The sequence below is a fragment of the Pongo abelii genome, chromosome 20 (genome assembly GCF_028885655.2).
Source record: "Pongo abelii isolate AG06213 chromosome 20, NHGRI_mPonAbe1-v2.0_pri, whole genome shotgun sequence".
In the NCBI taxonomy this organism is placed as follows: Eukaryota; Metazoa; Chordata; class Mammalia; order Primates; family Hominidae; genus Pongo; species Pongo abelii.
Window position 1 is genome coordinate 20,987,166 of NC_072005.2, and position 24,871 is coordinate 21,012,036.

The window sequence follows — 24,871 nt, forward strand, 5'->3', positions numbered from 1 at the left end:
GGGTGGGGACAGGCCTCCCGAAGGAGTCCCCCTGTCCCGGGTCTTCGGCACCAAATGTCATGCGTGTCCATGTGAAGAGACCACCAAATGGGCTTTGTGTGAACAATAAAGCTTTTTAATTACCTGGATGCAGGCAGGCTGAGTCCGAAAAGAGAGCGAAGGGAGATAGGGGTAGGGCCGTTTTATAAGATTTGGGTAGGTAATGGAAAATTACCGTCAAAGGGGGTTGTTCTCTGGTGGGCAGGGGCAGGGGTCACAAGGTGCTCAGTGGGGGAGCTTCTGAGCCAGGAGAAGGAATTTCACAAGGTAATGTCATCAGTTAAGGCAGGAACAGGCCATTTTCACTTCTTTTGTGATTCTTCAGTTACTTCAGGCCATCTGGGTGTATATGTGCAGGTGACAGGGGATATGATCGCTTAGCTTGGGCTCAGAGGCCTGACATGCATGTTTATCTATAAATATGACCCCAATTTTACTTATGGCTTATCTCATGTTCTTTGTTAGCTGATTTTTGATGGTAGTTTTATCTTGTCTAAGTGAGTAGTCATGGAGATAGTCTTATTTTCACGATGTGTTTAATGATGAATATATATTTTCTTTTTGTGAAACACTTTTGTGATTTGAAGTTAATTTTTAAAAAGATTTACAATTCTGTATTTTTGTCAGTTTTTCCTTGAAAACATTGTTTTAAAAACACATAACATAAAATTTACCATCTTAAATTTATTGAAGTGTATATTTCACGGCCAGCTGTGGTTGTGGCTCTCATCTGTAATCCCAGAATTTTGGGAGGTCAAGACAGGAGGATATCTGGAGCTGAAAAGTTTGAGACCAGCCTGGGGAATATATGGAGACCCCTCTCTATAAAAAAAAACTTAATAATAGCCAGGTATGGTGGTGTGCAGCTGTGGTCCCAGCTACATGGGGGATAGAGGGGGAGTCAAAATTGTGCCACTACACTCCAGCTTGTGTAACAGAGTGAGACGCTGTCTCAAAAAAAAAAAAAAAATGCTGTTCACTTCAGGCATGTTAAGTATATTCACATTGTTGTGCAAAAGATTTCTAGAAACTTTACATATTGCAAAACTAAAACTCAGTAAACATTAAGTAACAATATCTCATTTTACCCTCTCTCCAGCTTTTGACAGACAAAACTTCCATTTTTTTGTTTTTATGATTTTGACTACTTAAGATATCTCATATAAGTGGAATCAAACAGTATCCATAATTTTGTTACTGGATTAATTCAACTGACATAATATTCTCAATGTTCATCTTAAAATGTAACAAGATTGTTCAAGGTGGAATAATATTCCATTGTATGTATATGTTACATTTTTTGATATGTTTATAAATCAAGGAACATCTAGGTTGCTTCAGCCTTTTGGCTTTTGTGAATACTGGTATAATAAAGATGAATTTTCAAATATGCCTCCCAGGTCCAGCGTTGCATTTTTTTTTTTTTTTTTCCCTCAGACGGAGTGTTGCTTTGTCATCTAGGCTGGAGTGCAGTGGTGTGATCTCAGCTAACTGCAACTTCTGCCTCCTGGGTTCAACTGATTCTCCTGCTTCAGCCTTTTGAGTAGCTGGGGTTATAGACACCCACCACCACACCCAGCTAATTTTTTGTATTTTTAGTGGAGATGGGGCCAGGCTGGTCTCAAACTCCTGACCTCAAGAGTTCTGCCCCCTCAGCTTCCTAAATTACTAGGATTATAGGCTTGAGCCATTGTGCCTGGCCTTTGTTACATATTTTGGATATAGATTTATAAATGAGGAACATTTATAACTTTTAAAAATAATGGCTGCATCTTTGTTTTCCACCAACATTCAACATGGATTTCATTTTTGTTGTATCAACAGATTTGGTGTTTTTAAAAAAATTTATCATGGCCATATTAATGGGTATGAGGTGATTTTGTTTGTCGTGGTTTTTTTTTTCATTTCTTTACAAATTAGTAATTTTGTCTGTCCTTTCAAATGCTTTTTCTCATTTGTGTACTTTTCTAATGAAAATTTTGTTTGTCCATTTCTAAATCAAGTTATTCAACTTTATTGTTTGGTTTTAAGAGTTGTTTATATATTTTGAATATTAACTTCTTTCACATTTAATTTGCAAATGTTTTCACCTACTTTCTAAGGGATGTCATTACTCTTGAATTGTTTTTTGATATGGAGAAATTTTGAAGGCTATTGTAGTTAAACTTCTCTGTTATTTCATTTGCTGCTCAAGTATTTAATTTTGTATCTAAGAAAATGGTGCCAAGACCAATGTCATGTCTTTTTCCTGTAGTTTTTCTAAAATATTTGTTAGTTTTTTTATGTCTAAGTATTTTATTTAAAATATATTTTTGTATCATTCTAGGAAATAATCCAACTTTATTTTATCAGTGCTGATATTCAGTTTTCAACATCATTTTTTTGAAGAGATTATTTCTCTCTATTTTTTGCTCCTGGCAACTTCGTAGAAGATCATTTGATCATGTACAGAAGGGTTAATTTCTGAGCTCTCCATTCAGTTCTTTCATCTGTTTATCTTTGTTTCTGTATCACATTGTTTATATTCTCTAGCTTTTAACTGTAGGTTGTATTGACATCTTTGAAAAATTATATTTTTTGATTCCTGAGCAAGAATATGTTGAAGAGTATGTTTCATATTCACATGGTTTTGAATTTGCCAGTTTGACTTTTGCTTTTAATTCCTAGCTTCATTCAGTTTTTGTTGGAAAACACACAGTGTATAATTTTAGTGTTTTTAAAGTGATTTGTTGTTGTTGTTTTGAGAGAAGATCTGTCACCAGGCTGCAGTGCTGTGGCATAATTTTGGCTCACTATAGCCTCAGCCTCCTGGGCTCGAGTGATGCTTTCACCTCACTTTTCTGAGTGGCTATGACTACAGTCATGCACTACCATGTCTGGCTAATTGTTTGCTTGTTTGTAGTGTTAGGATCTCACTATGTTGCCCAGGCTGGTCTCATACTTTTGGCACCAATGGATCCTCTTACCTTGGTTTCCCAAAGTGTTAGGATTATAGGTGAGAGCCACTGTACCCAGTCAGTACTTTTAAATTTAATAAAACTTGGTATATGTCCTAACAGAATACACCAGATGCAAATGGGAATATTGTGTATTATCTTGGTTTTGACTGGAGAGTTTTGTGCGTGTCTGTGAAGCCAAGTTGGTATATAATATGGTTTGGATGTCCATGTTCTCCAGACCTCATGCTGCAAAATAAATCCTCAATGTTGGATGTGGGACCTGCTGGGACATGTTTGTGTCATGGGGGTAAATTTCTCATGAATGGCATGGTACATCCTCTTGGTAACCAAAAAGTTTACACTCTATTAATTCAAATGACTACCAGTAGCTAGATAATTTCTGTTTTACTAATAAATGTTTATTTTCATTTCTATATTGTCTCAAGTTATGTTAACAATAAAGTAATAACCTTTATCCAGGAAATTTTGAAAACCTATTTTTTAATCAGCCATAACAGTAAGCAAAGACAGAGAAATGAAGGTTTTTACAAGTCATAATTTATATATTAAAATTAAAATACTTCTAGAAATGAAAGAAAGGAAGAAAGAAATATATAAACAAATGAAAAGCAGCCTGGTCAACATGGTGAAAGCCTTCCTCTACCAAAAATACAAAAATTAGCCTGGTGTGGTGGCGCACACTTGTAATCTAAGCTACTCAGGAGGCTTAGGCATGAGAATCACTTGAACCTGATAGGCAGAGTTTGCAGTGAGCTGAGATTGCACTACTGCACTCCAGCTTGGGTAACAGAATGAGACTCCATCTCAAACAAAACAAAACAAAACAACAACAAAATAAAAGAGAAGGAAGGAAGTTGATTGCTCACAATAGGTAAGGTATGAAATCAACCTAAGTGTCCATCAATAGGTGAGTGGAGAAAGAAAATATGGTATATATACACAATGAAATGCTATTCAGCCCTTAAAAATAAGAAAGTCTTGTTATTTGCAACAACATTCATGAACCTGAAAGATATTATGCTAAGTAAAATAAGTCAGCACAGAAAAAAAACAAAATCCTGGTTTTTTTTTGAGATGGAGTTTTGCTTTTGTCACCCAAGCTGGAGTGCAGTGGCACCATCTCCACTCACTGCAACCTCCACCTCCCAGGTTCAAGAGATTCTCCTGCCTCAGCCTCCTCAGGACCTGGAATTACAGGCATGTACCACCACACCCAGCAAATTTTTATGTTTTTAGTAGAGGTGGGATTTCCTCATGTTGGCCAGGCTAGTCTCAAACTCCTGACCTCAATTGATCCACCCACCTCAGCCCCTCAAAGTGTTGAGATTACAGGCATCAGCCCCTGTGCCCAGCCCACATAATCCTATTTCTATGTAAAGTGTAAAAAAAAAAAAAAAAAAAAAACTCATAGAAGCAGACGGTACAATAATAAAACAAACAAAAAAATCCCCTATAAGGTTTTTTGTCTGGTTAAGAGAGCTTCTTCATGATCTTTCAGGGGTTATATTTTCTTTTATTTTCCACATTTTCCTGTTCTTCAGCCAATGGATGAAAAAAGATAGAAGACACATTTACCTTTTATCCACTTCACTTCCATTCACTATTAGTCAATGTGAATATAGATGAGAGTAGCAGTTTTCTGGTAGGACATCCACTTCTCTGCAATAAACAAAAAACTGAAAAAAAATTAGCATATGCATCAATAACCCTTCTAGTAAAATAAAGATTAATTTTGTTGATTTCTATTGAGTTCCTGTAATATTTGATCAAAAGCTAGCAAAAACACAGTAGAAAAGGAAAATTGTTCTAAATAAGAATATTGTGAATGGTTATTTTGTCAATATAAGTAAAAATATGACCTCACACTAATAGTCTCACCTATAGTTGTACAACATCAAATGCTAATTTTTATTTAAAATTTATTTCATATAAGTATTCAATTTATATCACCTGCCTTTGCTATTTCAATGCCTTCTTCACTTTATATCAGTGAAAAACAGGCCAGCAGGTCCTAGGAAAGCATGTCATGCTATTGCTACTTTAACAATGATCAGGTCAAGCATGGTGGCTCATGTCTGTAATCCAGCACTTTGAGAGGCCGAGGTGGGTAGATCACAAGGTCAGGAGTTCGCGACCAGCCTGGCCAATACGGTGAAACACCGTCTCTACTAAAAATACAAAAATTCCTGGGTGTGGTGGCTCACACCTGTAATCCCAGCACTTTGGGAGGCCGAGGCTGGTGGATTGCTTGAGGTCAGCAGTTCAAGACCAGCCTGGGCAACATGGTGAAACCCCATCTCTACTAAAAACACAAAAAATTAGCTGTGTGTGGTGGTGGGTGCCTGTAATCCCAGCTACTCAGGAGGCTGAGGCAGGAGAATCTCTTGAACCTGTGAGGCCAAGGTTGCAGTCAACAAACCAGGATCATGCCACTGTACTCCACCCTAGGCAACAAAGTAAGACTCCTCTCAAAACAACAAAATCAGCTGGGCTTGGTGGTGGGCACCTGGAGTCCCAGCTACTAGGAAGGCTGAGGCAGGAGAATCGCTTAAACCCGAAAGCCAGAGGTTGCAGTGATCTGAGATCACAACACTGCACTCTAGCCTGGGTGACACAGCAAGACTCTGTCTCAAAAAACAAAACAAAAACAAAAACTGATCATGAATAGCACTTTTTTGATTGCTACACAGGTGTCAAACACTGTTATTTTGCTTAAGGTACTAGGGTTTTTTTTTTTTTTCTTTTTTCTTTTTTGAGATGGGGTTTTGCTCTTGTTGCCCAGGCTGGAGTACAATGGCACAATCTCATCTCACTGCAACCTCTGCCCTCAAGGTTCACACAACTCTTCTGCCTCAGCCTCCCCAGTAGCTGGGATTACAGGCACCTGCCACCATGCCTGGCTAATTTCTTGTACTTTTAGTAGAGATGGGGTTTCACCATGTTGGTCAGGCTGGTCTCGAACTCCAGACCTCAGGTGATCCACCCGCCTTGGCCTCCCAAAATGCTGACATTACAGGCACGAGCCACCGCATTCAGCCTGGTTTTCTATTTTTTTTTCTAAATTTACTGGTAATATAAAATTCTTCACTAAGAAGACATTATCTTATTCAAATGTTTTATGAGATTTCATTGATGTCTGAATTATCTGGAATATTAAAATTTTTCATAAACTCAAATCAAGTACTATACATAATCTTTTAGTAAAAGCTTTTCTGAGGCAGAGTAAGATTTATAACATTTTATTATCATATGGAAGAAGTGTATTAACTATGTTTTCAGTAATCACTCTGAACACAGCATTCTCAGTTTCCAGTATAAAAAGTAAAGTAGAGGTTCCTCTTCAAAGACTTTTCTACCTGTCTAATTATGAATAAATAGTAACTTCTCTTAGAAGCAAAGTTTATTCAAAGACCTGTGCTAACATTCTTAAATATCTGCTAAGCACAATTAAAAAATCAATGTACTTTATGTTCTTAGCTCCCACAATTTAGCCTAAATATTTGCCCTGGCATGCTTATACTAATCCAAGCAAGCATTAGGTCATAGCCTGTTCCTCCTCCTTATTTGAAGGTGTTTTTACCTTTCTCAGCATTCCACAAGTTACTTCCTCCTTCTTTTGTTCTCCTCTGCCTTTGCCTCTTTTAAAAAGTTCTAAGTTGCTAAACAATTGGGACAAATAGAGAATGTGAGGTCCCATTCCAGCCAATGAAAACCGGACACAGCAGTAGGGTGGACACGTCAAGTTATAAATGACTCTGTCTCCTTCATTCAGTGTACTCGTGGCAAAACTGCTGGCAAGTGTACCCTTTCTGCAAAAAGTAAAAATGGCCTTGCTATGAAAAATTAAATTTATGTGCAAGTGCTATTTCTTTACAGCAGCAGAGAACAAACATTTCTAAAACCAGTATGGACCCTGAGTAATTCAGGGGGAATTGGCATCTCTGTAAAGAGACAGTAAGGAAATGCTGAGTGGAGGTGCACCACACTGCACATCAATGCTTTCCACATGCACCCATTAGAGTCTTAATTTAATTGGGCTGTTATTTGCATAGCTAGATAATTACCAACTTTAGTCATACTGTTTTTTAGCAACTAATGGCATCTGTTACCCATTAATTTTATACATTTGCTTTTTTGAAAAACAAATCTTTTGTTAACTCTAAATTGAGACTACATTTACAATCTTCAGTTTTTCAGTGTTGAAGCAAATCAGAGAAGAGCAATGTGTGTACATAATGTGCATTTTCCTGCATATCAAAATTCTTCTGGCTGAGCAAAGTGGCTCATGCCTGTAATCCCAGCACTCTGGGAGGCTGAGGCGGGTGGATCATCTGAGGTCAGGAGTTCAAGACGGGCCTGGCTAACATGAAATCCCATGTCTACTAAAACTACAAAAATTATCCGTGCATAATGGCGGGTGCCTGTTATCCCAGCTACTCAGGAGGCTGAGGCGGAAGAATCACTTGAACCAGGGAGGCGGAGGTTGCAGTGAGCTGAGAACGTGCCATTGCAGTGCAGCGTGAGTGACAGAGTGAGAATCCTTCTAAAAAAAAAAAAATTCTTTCTTCATTTACTTGGAAACCCTGGGAAGCCCCTATAAAATACTCCCTTTGAATACTTTAGCCAGGATTTCAGATTTCAAAAGATCAAAAACAATCATTGAGTAAAGCCTAAATCTTGTCTTTGTTTCTTGTTAGTCATCTGGCCATTTCCGTAAGTATGGCAATTATGCAAAGCCATTGACAAAATGTGGTTTTGGTTAATTTTATTCCATTTCAAATGTTTTCTCTAATTGTTACTTTGGTCATGTGAATCTAAAAGAAACTATCTACATAACTAATCATGCATTCAAAAGCTATTCATATTAAGGTGTTTACAGTTTAATCTTGTATTACAGTATAGTAGAATCCTCTATAATTAGAAGTTAATTATTTATAAATTCATTGTTTTTAAGGTTTTTCAAATTTGAAAACAGACAATTAGGTATACTTTTTGAAGTAAGTTCAATTCTAGGACATTACCCACTAGTCTTCATGGCATTTCTATAATAAATAGTGTAAACCTGTGTCACCAGAATGGTGCAGACATGCTGATTCAAATAGAATGAGTTCATCCTTGTTGGTAGACTATTGGTACCCTAGAGGCTGATCATTCAGTACAGCTTACTAAATACTACTCCATAATGCTAGAGAGCACTTTCACTCAGGTTTCCCTTTGCCTCCCATTAATGTGGTCCTGTTGCGGTGTCCTGTTTCTCTTAAGCTATCCCGCATGAGAGGTGATTATTTCTTGAATGAATGAGATTCCCTTTTTTTTCCCTCTGCCATAGGATCCTCTTATGTTCCTTACTGGAAGCAACATGCAGGAGGCAGAAATGATGACAATATACAAACATTTTTCCTGCCATGTGGCCACCATAAGCAGCTTACAACATGTTCTATCTAGAAATCACTTACTTTCAGGCCAGCAGGGGTGTTTTTCTATGATATGTCTCTTTCTCTTAAGAGCACCTCTGATTAAGTTTAGCACAATCAGGGTAATCTCCATTTTGATAAACACAAAGTCTACAGATGAGTAACCTAATTTCATAAGTGATTTCCCACCACAGTCATACATATTTTTTTACACTCAAGAGTAAAGTATTACACAGCAGGTGTGCAACAGACTGGTAATCCAGGGTATTATCTTAGAATGTTGCCTACCCACCTAAATAAACTTTTAAAATCATCTTTCGCTGGGCACGGTGGCTCATGCTTCTAATACCAGCACCGTGGGAGGCTGAAGCAGGCAGATCATGAGGTCAGGAGTTTGGAACCAGCCTGGCCAACATGATGAAACCCTTTCTTTACTAAAAATAAAAAATTAGTCAGATGTGGTGGTGCACGCCTGTAATCCCAGCTACTTAGGAGGCTGAGGCAGGAGAATTGCTTGAACCCAGGAGGTGGAGGTTGCCATGAGCTTTCATGCCACTGCTCTGCAGCCTGGGAGACAGAGCAAGACTCCATTGTGAAAAAAAAAAAGTCTTTCTGCTGCTTTTGTTATCTACATAAACAAAGATATTAACTGGATATAATAATTACTTTTTAGTTTTATTCATTACAAATAACACCATTTTTCTGGCTTAAATTATTTTTTTATGCACCATTTATACATTCACACACATAGAACAATAAAAATATATCCAATTATTCAATTTTTTTTGAATGTTCATTCAAATAAGTGTTAAAAATGATTTTTTTTTTCCTGTTTTAAGAGGGCTTTTATTATTGTACTCAAAAGAGTTGTTTCTGGAGACAAAGTTGCCTGTGCTTTAATAGGCAGACTCTGGGGAGAATCCGAATCACAGGCCAGAACATTTTATATTAATAAATTCAATACAAAGCAGAAAGTATAGATTTGCTTTCACCATTTTAAAAGTGTTTAGTTTTGTTAATCACCTAATTAACATAATTTGTTTTGTTGCAATAATTGTTCTTTTATTCTGAAAATATGTACAAACCTATACTCACACAAAAACACTCAATTCATAATTTTCTTACACCTCAGGTTTATCTTCAGAGTAATATGTGTATATTTAACTATGTAAATTAAAACTAAAAGTCTATATGTTTGCAGGCAGAGACCACATGTTCAAGGAAAACTATATTACAAATATTTATAATTTTTCAGGACTCAGAAATGTATGGATTTTATTTTTATTTCTTTTCTTTCTTTTTTTTTTTTTTTGAGATGGAGACTCACTCTGTCAGCCAGGCTGGAGTGCAGTGGTGTGATCTCAGCTCACTGCAACCTCCGCCTCCTGGGCTCAAACGATTCTCCTGCCTCAGCCTCCTGGCATGCGCCACCATGCCTGTCTAATTTTTGTGTTTTTAGTAGAGACCAGGTTTCACCACGTTGGCCAGGCTGGCCTTGAACTCCTAACCTCAAGCATTCCACCTGCCTCGGCCTCCCAAAGTGCTGGAATTACAGATGTGAGCCACTGTGCCTGGCCGTATTTTATTTACATTTTTGTACAATTATTATGACCATAAAAATAATCCTGTAGTCAATAACAATTCAATTGTACATTTTAAAATGAATAAAAGCATATAATTACACTATTGGTAATACAAAAGATAAATGCTAGAGGTGATGGATACTTTATTTACCATAATGTAATTACTACATATTGTAGGCCTGAGTCAAAAGATGTCAATAAGGCGTAAATATATACACATATTATATACCCACAAATACAAATAAAAAATTTCAATAAGAATAAAGAGTCAAAATTTAATCTATGGGAACAATATTCTTTAACTCATTTGCAGTTTAAAGCCACTGACAGTGATTACAATGTATTCATATTTTACATATTTTATATATTTACATATTTTACAATGTATGAAATAGTATATTCCTACAATATTGTACCTATACCCTTGAGTAAAGTGGGATACAGTTAGTGGCACAATAATGGTTCATTAAACACACAATAGTCTTACCATGGTAAAAATAAAATAAAATTAAGTTCACAAATAATCTAACAATTTTTTTTTTTGAGACAGAGCTTTGTTCTTGTTGTCCAGACTGGAGTGCAATGGTACAATGTCGCCTCACTGCAACCTCTGCCTCCCAGATTCAAGTGATTCTCCTGCCTCAGCCTCCTGAGTATCTGGGATTACAGGCATGCACCACCATGCCTGGTTAATTTTTTTGTATTTTTAGTAGAGACTAGGTTTCTCCATGTTGGTCAGGCTGGTCTCAAACTCCTGACCTCAGGTGATCTGCCCGCCTTGGCCTCCCAAAGTGCTGAAATTACAGGCATGAGCCATCAAGCCCGGCCCTAGCAGTTTTAAAATGTACTGCATTTTATTACATAAAAGTACAAGTAGTAAAGTAATATACTCATTTATTTTAATATACTTTGTTATTTCTTTGTGTCACTATAATAAAGTATTGCTCTGAACATTTACCTTATACATTACTTAATAGAATTTTACTACAAAGAGCCTCTCCACTTGTGTTTTCATTATGCATCTTACATTTTAATTCTATTTTATAGAAAAAGTCATAATGTCCAAATAATGTAAAAAAAATAGAATATCTCTGATGCAGAAGCAACTGATCACATGCTTTCTCACATGTGAATAGAAGTAAAATAACAGCATAATTTGAAAGCTGTATTACATCATTATTCAGCTTTCAAAAAATTTTATTCAAGGAAACAAGTATACTTTCAACATAATTACAATGCTTCCAAAAATCTACTCCTTTTAAAGTTACAAAGAAATCATTTACTTAAAAACTGCAATTGTGGATTAGTTTTTATACTCAATATTCTGATTTAGTGTAATGTCTGAAGTGTCAGGGCCTTAGTTATTCTACTGTAATTTCTCTGATATTTATATACAATCATCTATTTTGAATTAAATATTTTTTCATATTTACTGCATCTGCAAAATTGTATTTTAGCATAAACTCTCTGGCGTTTTCTAAGCTATAGTTTCTGGAAAAAAAAAAAGTGTTTCTAAACTTAATACGTTTGTAGGACTCATCTCCAATATAAATTCCCTGATGTTGAACAAAGCTTGAGCAACTGCTTGAGGATTTTCCTCCAGTACAAAATGTGTGCAATAAGATCTGTGACACTAGTAAATGTACTATATAACTCCCTTTATATTTGTAATGCTTATCTTCACAATATATACTCTTCTTCACTTTAAAGGCTTATACTTTCTGAAAGTTTTTTTTGACAGCAATTGCAATTTTAATGCTTCTATTAAAAGGAAGATTTTTATGTTGAGTTAGATGTGAGTAGGAATTAATGGGTTTTCCATATTCCTTCTATTTGTACAATTTTTCTCAAAGATACTAGCTTTCCTGTGAAATAAGGTATAAGAACTGATTAAAAGTTTTGCCACATTCTTCACACTTGTAGTTTTGCCATTATGAATTATCCTACCTACAATTAAGTGTGGCAACCATATAAAGGCTTTGTCACATTTTATATATTTCTAGGGTTTCACACTAGTATAATTATTGTTATGTACAGAGAAGTTGGAGATGTTCGTAAAAGCAATGTCACATTTTTTAGCTTTGTGGATTTCCTCTTCAGCATGAATTATCACCATGTCTCTTAAGAATTGAGAACTTGTGGCCGGGTGTTGTGGCTCATGCCTGTAATCCCAGCACTTTAAGAGGCCAAGATGGGTGGATCACCTAAGGTCAGGAGTTCAAGACCAGCCTGGCAAACATGGCGAAGTCGTATCTCTACTAAAAATAATAAAATTAGCTGGGCATGTTGGAGGACACCTGTAATCCCAGCTACTCAGGAAGCTGAGGTAGGAGAACGGCTTAAACCCAGGAGGCAGAGGTTGCAGTGAGCCAAGATCATGGCATTGTACTCCAGCTTGGGTGGCAAGCATGATACTTCATCTCAAAAAGAAAAAAAAAAATTGAAAACTTGTTATAGGCTTTGCCACATTCCTCAAACTTGTAGGAATTTTGTCCAGCATGAATTATGTGTAAGAAGGGTTCAGAACTTCCTAAAAGATTTGTCACATTCTTTATATTTGTAGGGTTTATGTTCCATATAAATTCTCATATTTAGTAAAAGTTGATAGCTGGTTAAAGACTTTCCCACATTCATCAAACTCACAGGGTTTCTCTCCAGTATGAATTATCTTATGTCTGGTAAGGGCAGAGGTGTCCTTAAAGGCTTTGCTGCATTTTCTTATTTGTTGGGTTTCTTTCCTGCATGAATTATCTAACGTCTACTAAGGTTTGAGGATGAAATAAAGGCTTTGCCACATTTATCACACTTGTATGGTTTCCCTCCAATATGAATTTTCTTATGTGAAAAAAGGATAGTGGGATAGTTTAAAGCTTTGCCACATTCTTCACATTTATAGTTTCTCTCCAGTATGAATTACCTTATGTGTAGTAAGGGTAGAGGAGCACTTAAAGCCTTTGCCACATTCTTCACATTTGTAGGGTTTCTCTCCAGTATGAATTCTCTTATGTCTATTAAGGATAAAGGAGCGCTTAAAAGCCTTGCCACATCGTTCACATTTGTAGGGTTTCTCCCCAGTATGAATTCTCTTATGTGCAGTAAGGTGTGAGGACGAGTTGAAGGCTTTGCCACATTCTTCACATTTGTAGGGTTTCTCTCCAGTATGAATTCTCTTATGTGTAGTAAGGATAGAGAAGCACTTAAAGGCCTTGCCACATTCTTCACATTTGAAGGGTTGCTGTCCAGTATGAATTATCTTATGTGTAGTAAGGGAAGAGGAGTACTTAAAGGCTTCACCACATTCTTCACATTTGTAGGGTTTCTCTCCAGTATGAATTCTCTTATGTGTAGTAAGGTGTGAGGACCAGTTGAAGGCTTTGCCACATTCTTCACATTTGTAGGGTTTCTCTCCACTATGAATTATCTTATGTGTAGTAAGGGATGAGAAGTACTTAAAGGCTTTGCCACATTCTTCACATTTGTAAGGTTTCTCTCCAGTATGAATTCTTTTATGTGTAGTAAGGACAGAGGGGTGCTTAAAGGCTTTGCCACATTCTTCACATTTGTAGGGTTTCTCTCCACTATGAATTATCTTATGTGCTGTAAGGATAGAGGAGCGCTTAAAGGCCTTGCCACATTCTTCACATTTGTAGGGTTTCTCTTCAGTATGAATTATCTTATGTGTAGTAAGGTTAGAGGAGCGCTTAAAGGCTTTGCCACAGTCTTCACATTCATAGGGTTTCTCTCCGCTATGAATTATCTTATGTGCAGTAAGGTATGAAAACCGGCTAAAGGCTTTGCCACAGTCTTCACATTTGTACCGTTTCTCTCCAGTATGAATTATCTTATGTGTAGTAAGGTGTGAGGACCAGTTGAAGGCTTTGCCACATTCTTCACATTTGAAGGGTTTCTCCCCAGTATGAATTTTCTTATGTGTAGTAAGGGTTGAAGACTGGTTAAAAGCTTTGCCACATTCTATACATTTGAAAGGTTTTTTTCCAGTATGTCTTATCTTATGTCTGTTTGAATTTGAAAATTTATGAATGACTTTCACATATTTATCACACTGAAATATTTTGCTTTGAGTAGTTGTCAAATATTGGTTAAGTCCATTATAACCTCTTTTGTGCACCTTACACTCATCCACACTTTCACAGCCCTTTTTAAACTGTAAATTATCATGTCCATATTTTTCATATCTTCTCAGTGTCACTTTTTGGAAAGAATCTTTTAGGCTCTGCTCTGGCCAAAGATCTTGGGCAAAATGAGAACACATAACTGAAAGAAACAATAAAAGCACATCACTTCAATTGGTAGACACAGATAAATATACTTTACAAATCTAACCTATAGAATTATACAAACTGCATAAGCAAGATGACATAGCAAAATATCATAAGCTGTAATTTCTTCCTGGACATATAAATGTAACAAAAGCGGACTGCCCAAAATACATTTGTAAAAAATTTATAAGTGAGTTAAGTGTATGAAGGGCCCCAGGTGAGCACAATGCAAAGACCCACATAGAATAAAAAGAAAATTCTGTTACTTATACCCAACAGAGCTCTTCCTGCTCTCCAGTATAACATTGTGCCTTTAAAAGTAAATTTCCAGTCAGATGCAGTGGCTCATGCCTGTAATCCCAGAACTCTGGGAAAGTGACACATGGGTGGATCATGAGAAATTCACCCCCATGACCCAAACATATCCCACCAGGTCCCACATCTAACAGTGAGAATTTATATTGCAGCATGAGGTTTGAAGAACATGGGCATCCAAACCATATTATAGACCACCTAGGATTCACAGACACACACAAAACTCTCCAGTGAAAACCAAGATAATACACAGTATTCCTATTTGCATCTGGTGTATTCTGTTAGGACACATATGAAGTTTTATTAAGTTAAAAATACTGACTGTGTGCTGTGTCTCTTGGCTATAATCCTAACACTTTGGGAGATCCATTGGGGCCAAAAGTTTGAGACCAGCCTGGGCAACATAGTGAGATCCTAACACTACAAACAAGCAAACAATTAGCCAGACATGGTAGTGCATATCTACAGTCCTAGATACTCAAAAAACTGAGGAGAAAGGACCACTTGAGTCCAGGAGGCTGAGGCTACAATGAGCCACAATTATGCCACTGCACTGCAGCCTGGGTGACAGTAAGATCTTGTCTCAAAACAACAACAATCAATCATTTTTAAAATACTAAAATTACACACTGTGTGTTTTCTAACAAAAACTGAATGAAACTAGGAATTAAAAGCAAAAGTGAAACTGGCAAATTCAAAAATATGTGAATATGAAACACTCTACAACATATTCTTGCTCAGGGTGCAAAAAATTTTATTTTTCAAAGTTGTCAATACAACCTACAGTTAAAACCTACAGTAACATGCCCAGGTGTGGTGGCTCATGCCTGTAATCCCAGCACTTTTGGAGGCCGAAGTGGGTGGATCACAAGGTCAGGAGATGTAGACCATCCTGGCTAACATGGTGAAACGCCATCTCTACTAAAAATACAAAAAATTAGCCAGGCATGATAGCAGGCGCTTTTAGTCCCAGCTACTTCAGAGGCTGAGGCAGGAGAATGGCATGAACCTGGGAGGTGGAACTTGCAGTAAGCTGAGATTGCATCACTGCACTGCAGCCAGGGTGACACAGCGAGACTCTGTCTCAAAAAAAAAAAAAAAACCTACAGTAACATAAACAATGTGACACTGACACAAAGATAAACAAATGAAAGAACAGAATAGAGAACTCAGAAATGAACCCTTCTGTATATGATCTTCCACAAAGTTGCCATGCATACAAAATAGAAATAATCTCTTCAAAAAATGATGTTGAAAACTGAATATCAACACTGATAAAGTTGTTTATTTCCCTGAATGATACAATAATATATTTTAAATAAAATGCTTAAACATAAAAATATACAAGTGAGGAAAAGCATTTGGAAGAACACACAAAATCATTAATTTGTAGAGAAATGAAAAAAAACACACACAATGACAAAATCACCTTACACCCATTAGGTGCAATAAAAATAAAACCCATGTTGATTTCTGGTGGAAAACAAAGACACAGCCATTATTTTAAAATGTTGTAAATGTTCCTCATTTATAAATCTCTATCCAAAATATGTAACACAGGCCAGGTGCAGTGGCTCAAGCCTGTAATCCTAGCAGTTTGGGAGGCTGAGGTGGGCAGATAACCTGAGGTCAGGTGTTTGAGACCAGCCTGGCCAACACACCATTTCTACTAAAAATAAAAGATTAGCTTGGTGATGTGACGTGTACCTGTAATCCCAGCTACTTGGGAGGCTGCGATAGGAGAATCGCTTAAACCCAGAAGGCAGAGGTTGCAGTGAGCCAAAATCACACCACTGTACTTTAGCCTGGGCAACAGAGTGAGACTCCATCTCAAAAAAAAGGAAAACACCAACAACAAAAAAATATGCAACACAGGACCTGGAAGATATAATTGAAAATGTACCAGTATTCACAAAAGCCAAAAGGCTGAAGCAATGCAGATGTCTCTTGATTTATAAACATATAAAAAAAAACATATACATATGATGAAGTATTATTCCACCTTAGAAAAAACAATCTTGTCAATTTTAAGATGAACTTTGAGAATATTATGTCACCTGAACTAATCCAGTGACAAAATTATGGATACTGTATGATTCCACATATATGAGATAAATCTTAAGTAGTCAAAATCATAAAATCAGAAAGTGGAAGGTTTGTCTGTCAAGGGCTGGAAAGAGGGTAAAATGAGCAGTTGTTACTTAATGGTCAGTGACTTTTAGTTTTACAAGATGTAAAGTTTCTAGAAGTCTTTTGCATAACAATGTGAATATACTTAACATGACTGAAATGAACAGCTTTTTTTTTGAGACATGGTCTCACTCTGTCACCCAAGCTGGAGTGTAGTGGTACAATTTTGACTTCCCTTCAATCTCCCAGGTAGCTAGGGCCACAACTGCACATCACTATGCCTGGCTATTATTATGATTTTTTTTATAGAGAGGTGTCACCGTATGTTGTCCTGGCTGGTCTCAAACTGTTGGGCTCCATGGATCCTCCAGTCTTGGCCTCCCAAAATCCTGGGATTACAAATAAGAGCCTCCACCAAGCCTGGCCCTGAAATGCACACTTCAATAGATTTAAGGTGGTAAATTTTATATTACGTGTTTTTAAGACAATTTTTTTAAAAGAAAAACTGAAAAAAAAAACAGAATTATATATCTTTTTGAAAATTACTTTCAAATCGTAGAAGTGTTTCTCTCACAAAAGCAAATATATACTCACCATTAAACACATGGTGATAATAAGACTATCTCCATAAGTACTCACTTAGACAAGATAAAACTACCATCAAAAATCAGCTAAGAAAGAATATAAGCCATAACTAAAGTTGAGGTCATATTTATAGATAAATGCACATACATATGTAATCTGATTATGATAGACATGCATAATTTATCTCTTAATTAAACCTTAAATTGACTTAAAGTGTACAAAAAGAATTGCAAATTGTCTAAAATTATAATACATAAGTAAAACCAAAACACCCAATAAACTACTGTTAAGAAACCTACACTGAGGCCAGACGCAGTGGGTCACATCTGTAATCCCAGCACTGTGGGAGACCAAAGCATGCAAATCCCGAGGTCAGCAGTTCCAGACCAGATTGGCCAATATGGTGAAACCCCATCTCTGCTAAAAATACAAAAATTAGCTGAGCGTGGTGGCTCATGCCTGTAGTCCCAGATACTCGGGAGGTCAAGGCAGAAGAATCAGTTGAACCTCGGAGGGGTTCAAAACTTCAAAACAACAATAAGAGAAATGTTTACTCATAAAATCTTGTATGCAACACTGAAGTATAATTAAAAAAAAATTGTCAGGCTGGGCAGAGTGGCTCACGACTGTTATCTCAACACTTTAGGAGGCCTAGATGAGCAGATCACCTGAGGTCAGGAGTTCAAGACCAGCCTGGCCAAAGTGGTGAAACCCCATCTCTACTAAAAATACAAAAATTAGCTGGGGATGGTGACACACGCCTGTAATCCCAGTTACTTGGGAGACTGAGGTATTAGAATAGCCTGAACCCAGGAAGTGGAGGTTGCAGTGAGCCAAGATCATACCACTACACTTCAGCCTGGGTGACAGAGTATGACTCCATTTCAAAAAAAAAAAAAAAAAAAAATTCTAGATAACTGCAATATTTAACTGTTAGTGTGTACTCAGGAAATGCAAGTATTCTGAATCATTAGCATGCACTGTGTGGCAGTAGAATTTCAGAGATTATGCAGTATAATTATAAATAGAAGGTTCTAATAAGAAAATAAATTAGCATTTAAAAGAAACTAGTTACTTTTAATGTCTTAAATATATGGTATTCTTACACAAAATGAAACTGCTGTAATCAAACACTGGAAGCAAAGAGTACCCTTACATTGTTAAATAAAGAAATATATATTTTGCAGAATGGGGTTAGACCCTCTGATATGTAAAACAAATATTAAGAAATAAACTATTTTATTATGGAGATATAGGCTGAAAAAAGTAGATGAACATCCTATAATTCCTTTTTGCCTGCAGCAAACTTAAATTCATAAATAACTACTTTAGTAACTATGGGTGCCTACTAATTATGTAATTTACTTCAGGCACAGCATGCAAATTCTAGCATATTGTCTTCAATATCTGAATCTAAAATTACAAACAAATCTGAAAGAGAACATAGAAAGTAAAAATATATAGGGAGAGTGACATCAGTAAAATGAAAAGATTAAAAGTGCCCTATTTTCATATTCCCTTACAGCAAAACAATGTCAGCCATCCCTGACAAAAATACCTTTATGAGAGAACCAGGATTATGACTCACACCTGTTATGACAGCGCCATGGAACATTAAGGTTGGAAAACTGCTTCAGGCCAGGATTTTGAGACCAGCCTGGGTCTCAAAGACCAGATCAAAGATGTAGCAAGATGCCATCTCCAAAATAAGTGCCTCTAAGGGAGATTTGAGAGCCAGGGAGGGAGTTGTGGAATGCTGTTAAAGCTTAAGGTTGAGAAGTGTTCTATTCAGAAGGCAGGCTCTCATTCAGGTGGGAAACTACAGTACCCCTGTTCATGGCTACAGACCAGGATAGGTTTCACCCAAGTTGGTCCCACAGAGAATTCTGAATTTACTCTGTAACCAGCCCAAACTCCCAGCCACAGTCTGGCAGAGGTCCTGCCATTCCAGAGACCTGGAGGAAGGCACCCATTTATAGTAATGTAGGCAGGCTTGCAGACTTTGGCCTTTACTGGGGTCCCTGAAGTGGTTCAATGACTCAGTTTCGGTTACCTGAGCCACAGTTTATGGTCAGTTCTGCCTACATAGAAACCCACACAATTGGGCCAGGTGGGCTGCCTCATGCCTGTAATTCCAGTACTTTGGGAGGCTGAGGCAGGCAGATCATCTGAGGTCAGGAGTTTGAGACCAGCCTTGCCAACATGGTGAAACCCAGTCTCTACCAAAAAAATACAAAAAATTAGCTAGGTGTTGTGGCGGGCACCAGTAATCCCAGTTACCCAGCAGGCTAAGGCAAGAGAACCATTTGAACCCAGGAGGCGAAGGTTGCAGTGAGCTGAAGTCATGCCATTGCACTTTAGCCTGGGCAACAAGAGTGAAACCCCATCTCAAAAAAACAAAAAAAGAAAGAAAGAAAGAAAAAAATCCATTGCAATTGAAGAAAAATAAATAAAAGTTGCTGTTTGTTGATCATACATCTTATATTTTAAAAACCATAAACAGTACATTAAAACCTGTCTAAACTAATGAATACACTGAGTAAATTAGCAAAATATAAAATTAACACACAAGTACATGTATGGTTTCATACGCTTAAAACAAACTATCTGATAAAATAGAGGAAGAAAAAATCTTATTTAATATAGCATTAAATAATAGATTTCTGAGAAAAAAATTAACCAAGAAGGTAAGAAAATGTTTACAATAAAAAAATGAAAAAATTAGAAGATCCAAATAAATTTTAAAATATTTTATGTCTAGGGATTGAAATAATAAATATTATTAAAGTTTCATATTATCCAAAGTGATCTATAGATTTCATAAACGTCATGTCAAAATTGCAGTGTTTTTTTTTTTTTACAGAAATGGAAAATACAATTCAAAAATTTACATGAAAATAAAATAAACTCTGAATAGCCAAAGCAATCTTGAAAAAAAAAAAGAACAAAGCAGAAGGATATCACACTTATAATTTCAAAGTATATTTTAAGACTATATAGTAATAAAAATAGAAAGGACTAAATAGAAAAATAAACAAAAAAATTCAACAGAAACTACTACTCTCACACATGTCAGACCTGATGCAAAAAGAGAAATAATTCTCAAAATCATGCAGATATTTGTGTGTCCCCAAAACCATGAAAAAGCAGCCATATTGTGCAGTCTTTTATATGCCATGAAGAGGACTCTGGCTCTCACCGTGAACTTGAAGGGAGCTCACTGAAAGAAAAGTAGAATTTTTACAGAATTTAAAAGCATAAGCATTAGATACCCCTTTATAATAGCAAAATTTAAAAAAGAAAAAAAAAATAGCTGCTCAGGAACTATTTCCTTTGGAACACAGCTTCCCAAATCACACTTTAAGGACTGGCTTTCTCTTTGACTTTGGGACCCGTTATCTGTGTCATCTGCTGTATTCATTTTCACTCACACCTACCTGAAGGGTTGGCTACCATCTCATGTTTCTTCATGATCAAAGGTTTTTTTCCTTGCTCCAGACAGGTGATTAGGTCTGGCTTAGAGACAACAATACCTGTTTTATTAAAAATAAATAACATGAATCTTGCTCATATTCTCCAATTACAAGCTAGTAATGTGCTCAGCAAAGACAATGTAATAAAATATTATAGTAAATTAATACCAAAATACAAATTTATAACAGAAATTTCTAAATATTTAGAAAATACTTTAAATTTGCCAGGTGCAGTTGCTCATGCCTGTAATCCCAGCACTTTGGGAGGCCAAGATGAGTGAATCATGAGGTCATGAGTTAGAGACCAGCCTGGCCAGCATGGAGAAACCCCATCTCTACTAAAAATACAAAAATTAGCCAAACATGGTGACTTGCCCCTGTAGTTCCAGATACTCAGGAGGCTGAGGCAGAAGAATTGCTTGAACCTGGGAGGTGGATGTTTCAGTAAGCTGAGATCAAACCACTGCACTCCAGCCTGGGTGACAGAGTGAGACTCTGTCTCAAAAAAAAAAAAAAAAAACAAAGAAAGAAAGAAAGAAAATACTTTCAATTTGTAGGTTTCTTAATTTTCCTTCCTGGTACTACTGAATCAAAAATTGGTGGCAATTAGATTTTCAGGTGGTAGCTACAATAGTTTATGTCAGTAAATTTCTGGAATTACCACTAATTTGGAGTGAAGATTACAGCTCACCTCAGAAATATGGAAAGTTTGGATTAAGATGAAACATCTTGAAGAAATTTTTTTCTTTTCTTTTTTTTCCCCCTCGAGACAAAATCTTGCTCTGTTGCCTGGGCTGGAGTGCAATGGCATGATTTTGACTCACTGCAACCTCCACCTCCTGGGTTCAAGCTATTCTCCTGCCTCACCTTCCCAATTAGCTGGGATTACAGGCATGTGCCACCATGCCCGGCTAATTTCTTGTACTTTTAGTAAAAATGGGGTTTCACAATGTTGGCCAGGCTGGTCTTGAACTCCTGGCCTCAGGTAATCCCCCCACCTCAGCCTCCCAAAGTGCTGGGATTACAGGCATGAGGCACCGAAGAAATTATTTTCTAAATGAACAAATTCTGAAGATTTTCTTGAAAAAGTGGATCTGAAATTCTTTTATAAAAGAATAAATTACTAAAAAAATTCTACAAAAGAGAGAAATAAAACCTTTTGTGTATATTATGAATTATGTATTAAAGTTTTTCTCACCAAGGAAGACCAGGTGTCTGTAGTTCTCTAACATCACATCCCTATATAAATTCCGCTGTGCAGTGTCCAGGCATTGCCACTCCTCCAGAGAGAATTCTATAGCCACGTCTCTAAATTGCAATGGCCCCTGAAACACACAAACACACATACGTTTTTACCAAGTGGCCATGGGCAGAATTTTTAATTTGACTTAAGGTCAAATGAGAGAGTAAAGACAAATGGTTCTGACTTATAGGACTGACTAAAATTATCCAATAAAATAATTTTCAACACAGAAATATTCTCTAAAGTATTCTCTGAGAAAAAAGAACAGCATAAGATCCACAACATCAGTTCATGTATTTTTCTAGATAGTAAAGTGTAAAATTAAGGGTATGAACACAAACATGTACATTTTTGAGTGCTATGTTTACATCATATGGAATGAGTTGTGAATATTTTTCAGATGAAAAAGACATGTTGAGTTAGAAGGCACCTTTAAAATTTAAATATATACAATAAGTTGAAGACCTTGTTATGCAGGGTTTTTTTACAGAAGATCTGGAATAAACTCTGATTTTTTTGAATTTCTAACACAACTGCCAGATTAAATGTGGTGGTTTATTCACATCAGCTGCATAAAGATGCTTAATAATGAAGAGAAAAATAATCAACTACATAGTGAAAAATATCTGTCAGAGAGCTATTTAAGCAAGTGAATCATTAACCATTAACTTCACTAGAAGAAATTTTTATGTTGTGCTAATGCACATAGAAGAACACAGCATCACTGTTGAAATATTCCTCTTTTAAAAAAGTAAAAAAATCTGATCCAATCATAAAGAACCATTAGTTTTATGCAAACCTCAAAATACAGATAACTCCTATGTTCTGTAATTTTTAGTAGTAATTTTAAAGACTTCATTTAGCACCCTAAAGAGCAGGTATGTCCTAATAAGTTTTTTCAGAACTTTCTGGGTAATAAATGGCATCCCATTTAAATAAGCATTTTTTTTTTTTTTGAGGCAAAGTCTCACTCTTGTTCCCTAGGCTGGAGTGCAATGGCATGATCTTGGCTCATTGCAACCTCCGCTTCCCGAGTTCAAGTGGGTCTCCTGCCTCAGCCTCCCAAGTAGCTGGGATTACAGGAGCCTGCCACCACGCCCGGCTAGTTTTTGTATTTTTAGTAGAGACAGCATTCCACCATGTTGGCCAGGCTGGTCACGATCTCCTGACCTCAGGTGATCTGCCCACCTCGACCTTCCAAGGTGCTGGAATTACAGGCATGAGCCATCGTGCCCGACCTAAATAAGGAATTTCTTTTCTTTTCTTTTCTTTTTTTGATATGGAAAATCACTCTGTTGCCCAGGCTGGAGTGCAGTGGCACAACCTCGGCTCACTGCAACCTCTGCTTCCCAGGTTCAAGATATTCTGCTGCCTCAGCCTCCTGAGGAGCTGGGAGTGCAGGTGCCCACTGCCACGCCTGGCTAAGTTTTTGCATTTTTAGTAGAGACGGGGTTTCACCGTGTTAGCCAGGATGGTCTCAATCTCCTGACCTTGGGATCTGCCTGCTTCAGCCTCCCAAAGTGCTGGGATTACAGGCGTGAGCCACTGCACCCGGCCAATAAGCAATTTCTTAATCCTGTTGGGCATACAGCTAATGGAACACACTAATGGAGCCTCAACATTACATGTTCTCCATCTTTACTAAGGACCACAGTTTTCCCTAATAGAATATGAGAATTTATGATGTAGAGAGTGAACAGAAGGCTCTGGGATACAGCAAAGAAACATTTTTCAGACACCTTTGACTATTATAAGAATTTTAAGAAGTACTTAAACCAAACTCCTTAGGGAGGAGAAACACAAGTAGAGAAGTAAAGGTTTGCAAGTACTAAATGCATGGCATTCCAGAAGGCAGAGTGGACACAGCTTTTCAGCTGAGGCATGTTTACCTAAAGAAAAGCCTTTTTTTTTTTTTCTCCTATCTCCTCCTTCACTGGAATTCCTTCTCAGATGAGATTCTCTGGACAAATTACACCTGAATCTTGAGAATATGCCTTTAAAGGTGTCAATACCACAAGCATACCTGCTAGCATTGACATCAACTGGCAGAAAAAGAACACCCATTTCTGTCCTTTAAAACAGAAGAGGTTCAGGAACAATGAGCTGCTCCATAAAGATGAAAATATAAGTTTCTCATTTCCTGTCCTCAGGTGCCCTCCCCTACCACAGACACCATCCATTTCTGCTACAGTAATGGAAATATGCACCACACTGACCTGTCCCTACCAAACCCAAACAGAACAGACCCTGTGGCCACCCTTTTGTGCAAAGGTGGAACTTAACGCTCATGAATGTATTTTGCAGCCTTCATGCCTGATTCTGGCCTCACCTTAGAGTCACATGAGGCCCTTCATTAAAACAACATGGATGCTTCCACCCAGGACAAGAAACAGAAGCTGTGGGGAGGGCACAAGACATTTCTGCATATTGGCCATGTGATCCTAATGAGAAGCCTGGGCTGATAACCACTAAGCTAAGCATTGCCTCTCAAGCTTTAACGAGCTTATAATTCACTTGGTAATTTTAGCTCCACTTTATGTAATGTGATTCTGCAGGTTTGAAAAGGGTCCATGAATGGGTGTTTCAAAAACAAGTCCCCTGTCAATGCTGATGTCGCTCCCCATTGGCTCATTATTACCATTAGTCAGAGAAGCAGGCACAGCACATGGTCCCTTACACTTAGCACTTTTGTCACAACCAAATACTTCTCGTACAAACAAGGACAACCCATCTTCATCCTAAAGTTTTATATTATTTGATGGCTCTTTAAAGTTTACAGAGGAAATAAGGCAGCGATGTCTGAATAAGTCTGTTTTTAAAAAGCAACATGTACACATGTACTAATGCTC

General features: G+C 37.1%; 2 protein-coding genes and 1 long non-coding RNA gene across 7 annotated transcripts in view; 1 reads left to right on the plus strand and 2 right to left on the minus strand.

The window, feature by feature from the left end:
* The window catches only part of LOC129051901 (zinc finger protein 486-like), a 180,531-nt gene extending 167,585 nt beyond the window's left edge, over nt 1-12,946 (minus strand). The window contains exons 1-2 of the mRNA XM_063720021.1: nt 12,914-12,946; nt 4,575-4,658 (exon numbers count right to left, since the gene is read on the minus strand). Of these exons, the coding sequence (XP_063576091.1) occupies nt 4,575-4,596 (22 nt within the window). The 5' untranslated portion in view covers nt 4,597-4,658; nt 12,914-12,946. The remainder of the gene's footprint in view (nt 1-4,574; nt 4,659-12,913) is intronic.
* Nucleotides 1-24,871, plus strand: part of LOC134760702 (uncharacterized) — a 74,937-nt gene that overhangs the window by 32,973 nt on the left and 17,093 nt on the right. The window lies entirely within an intron of this gene.
* The window catches only part of LOC100461269 (zinc finger protein 737), a 32,213-nt gene continuing 9,240 nt past the window's right edge, over nt 1,899-24,871 (minus strand). Inside the window, exons 2-6 of one of the 5 annotated variants that reach the window (XM_063720024.1) lie at nt 21,978-22,104; nt 20,744-20,839; nt 16,299-16,469; nt 12,914-14,271; nt 1,899-4,658 (exon numbers count right to left, since the gene is read on the minus strand). In XM_063720024.1, the coding sequence (XP_063576094.1) occupies nt 4,587-4,658; nt 12,914-14,271; nt 16,299-16,469; nt 20,744-20,839; nt 21,978-22,104 (1,824 nt within the window). In that variant the 3' untranslated portion in view covers nt 1,899-4,586. Of the gene's footprint in view, nt 4,676-12,913; nt 14,272-16,298; nt 16,470-17,605; nt 20,527-20,743; nt 20,840-21,977; nt 22,105-24,871 lie in introns of those variants that run through there. The other 4 variants (XM_063720026.1, XM_054540047.2, XM_024237277.3 and 1 more) reach the window with 4 other exon arrangements.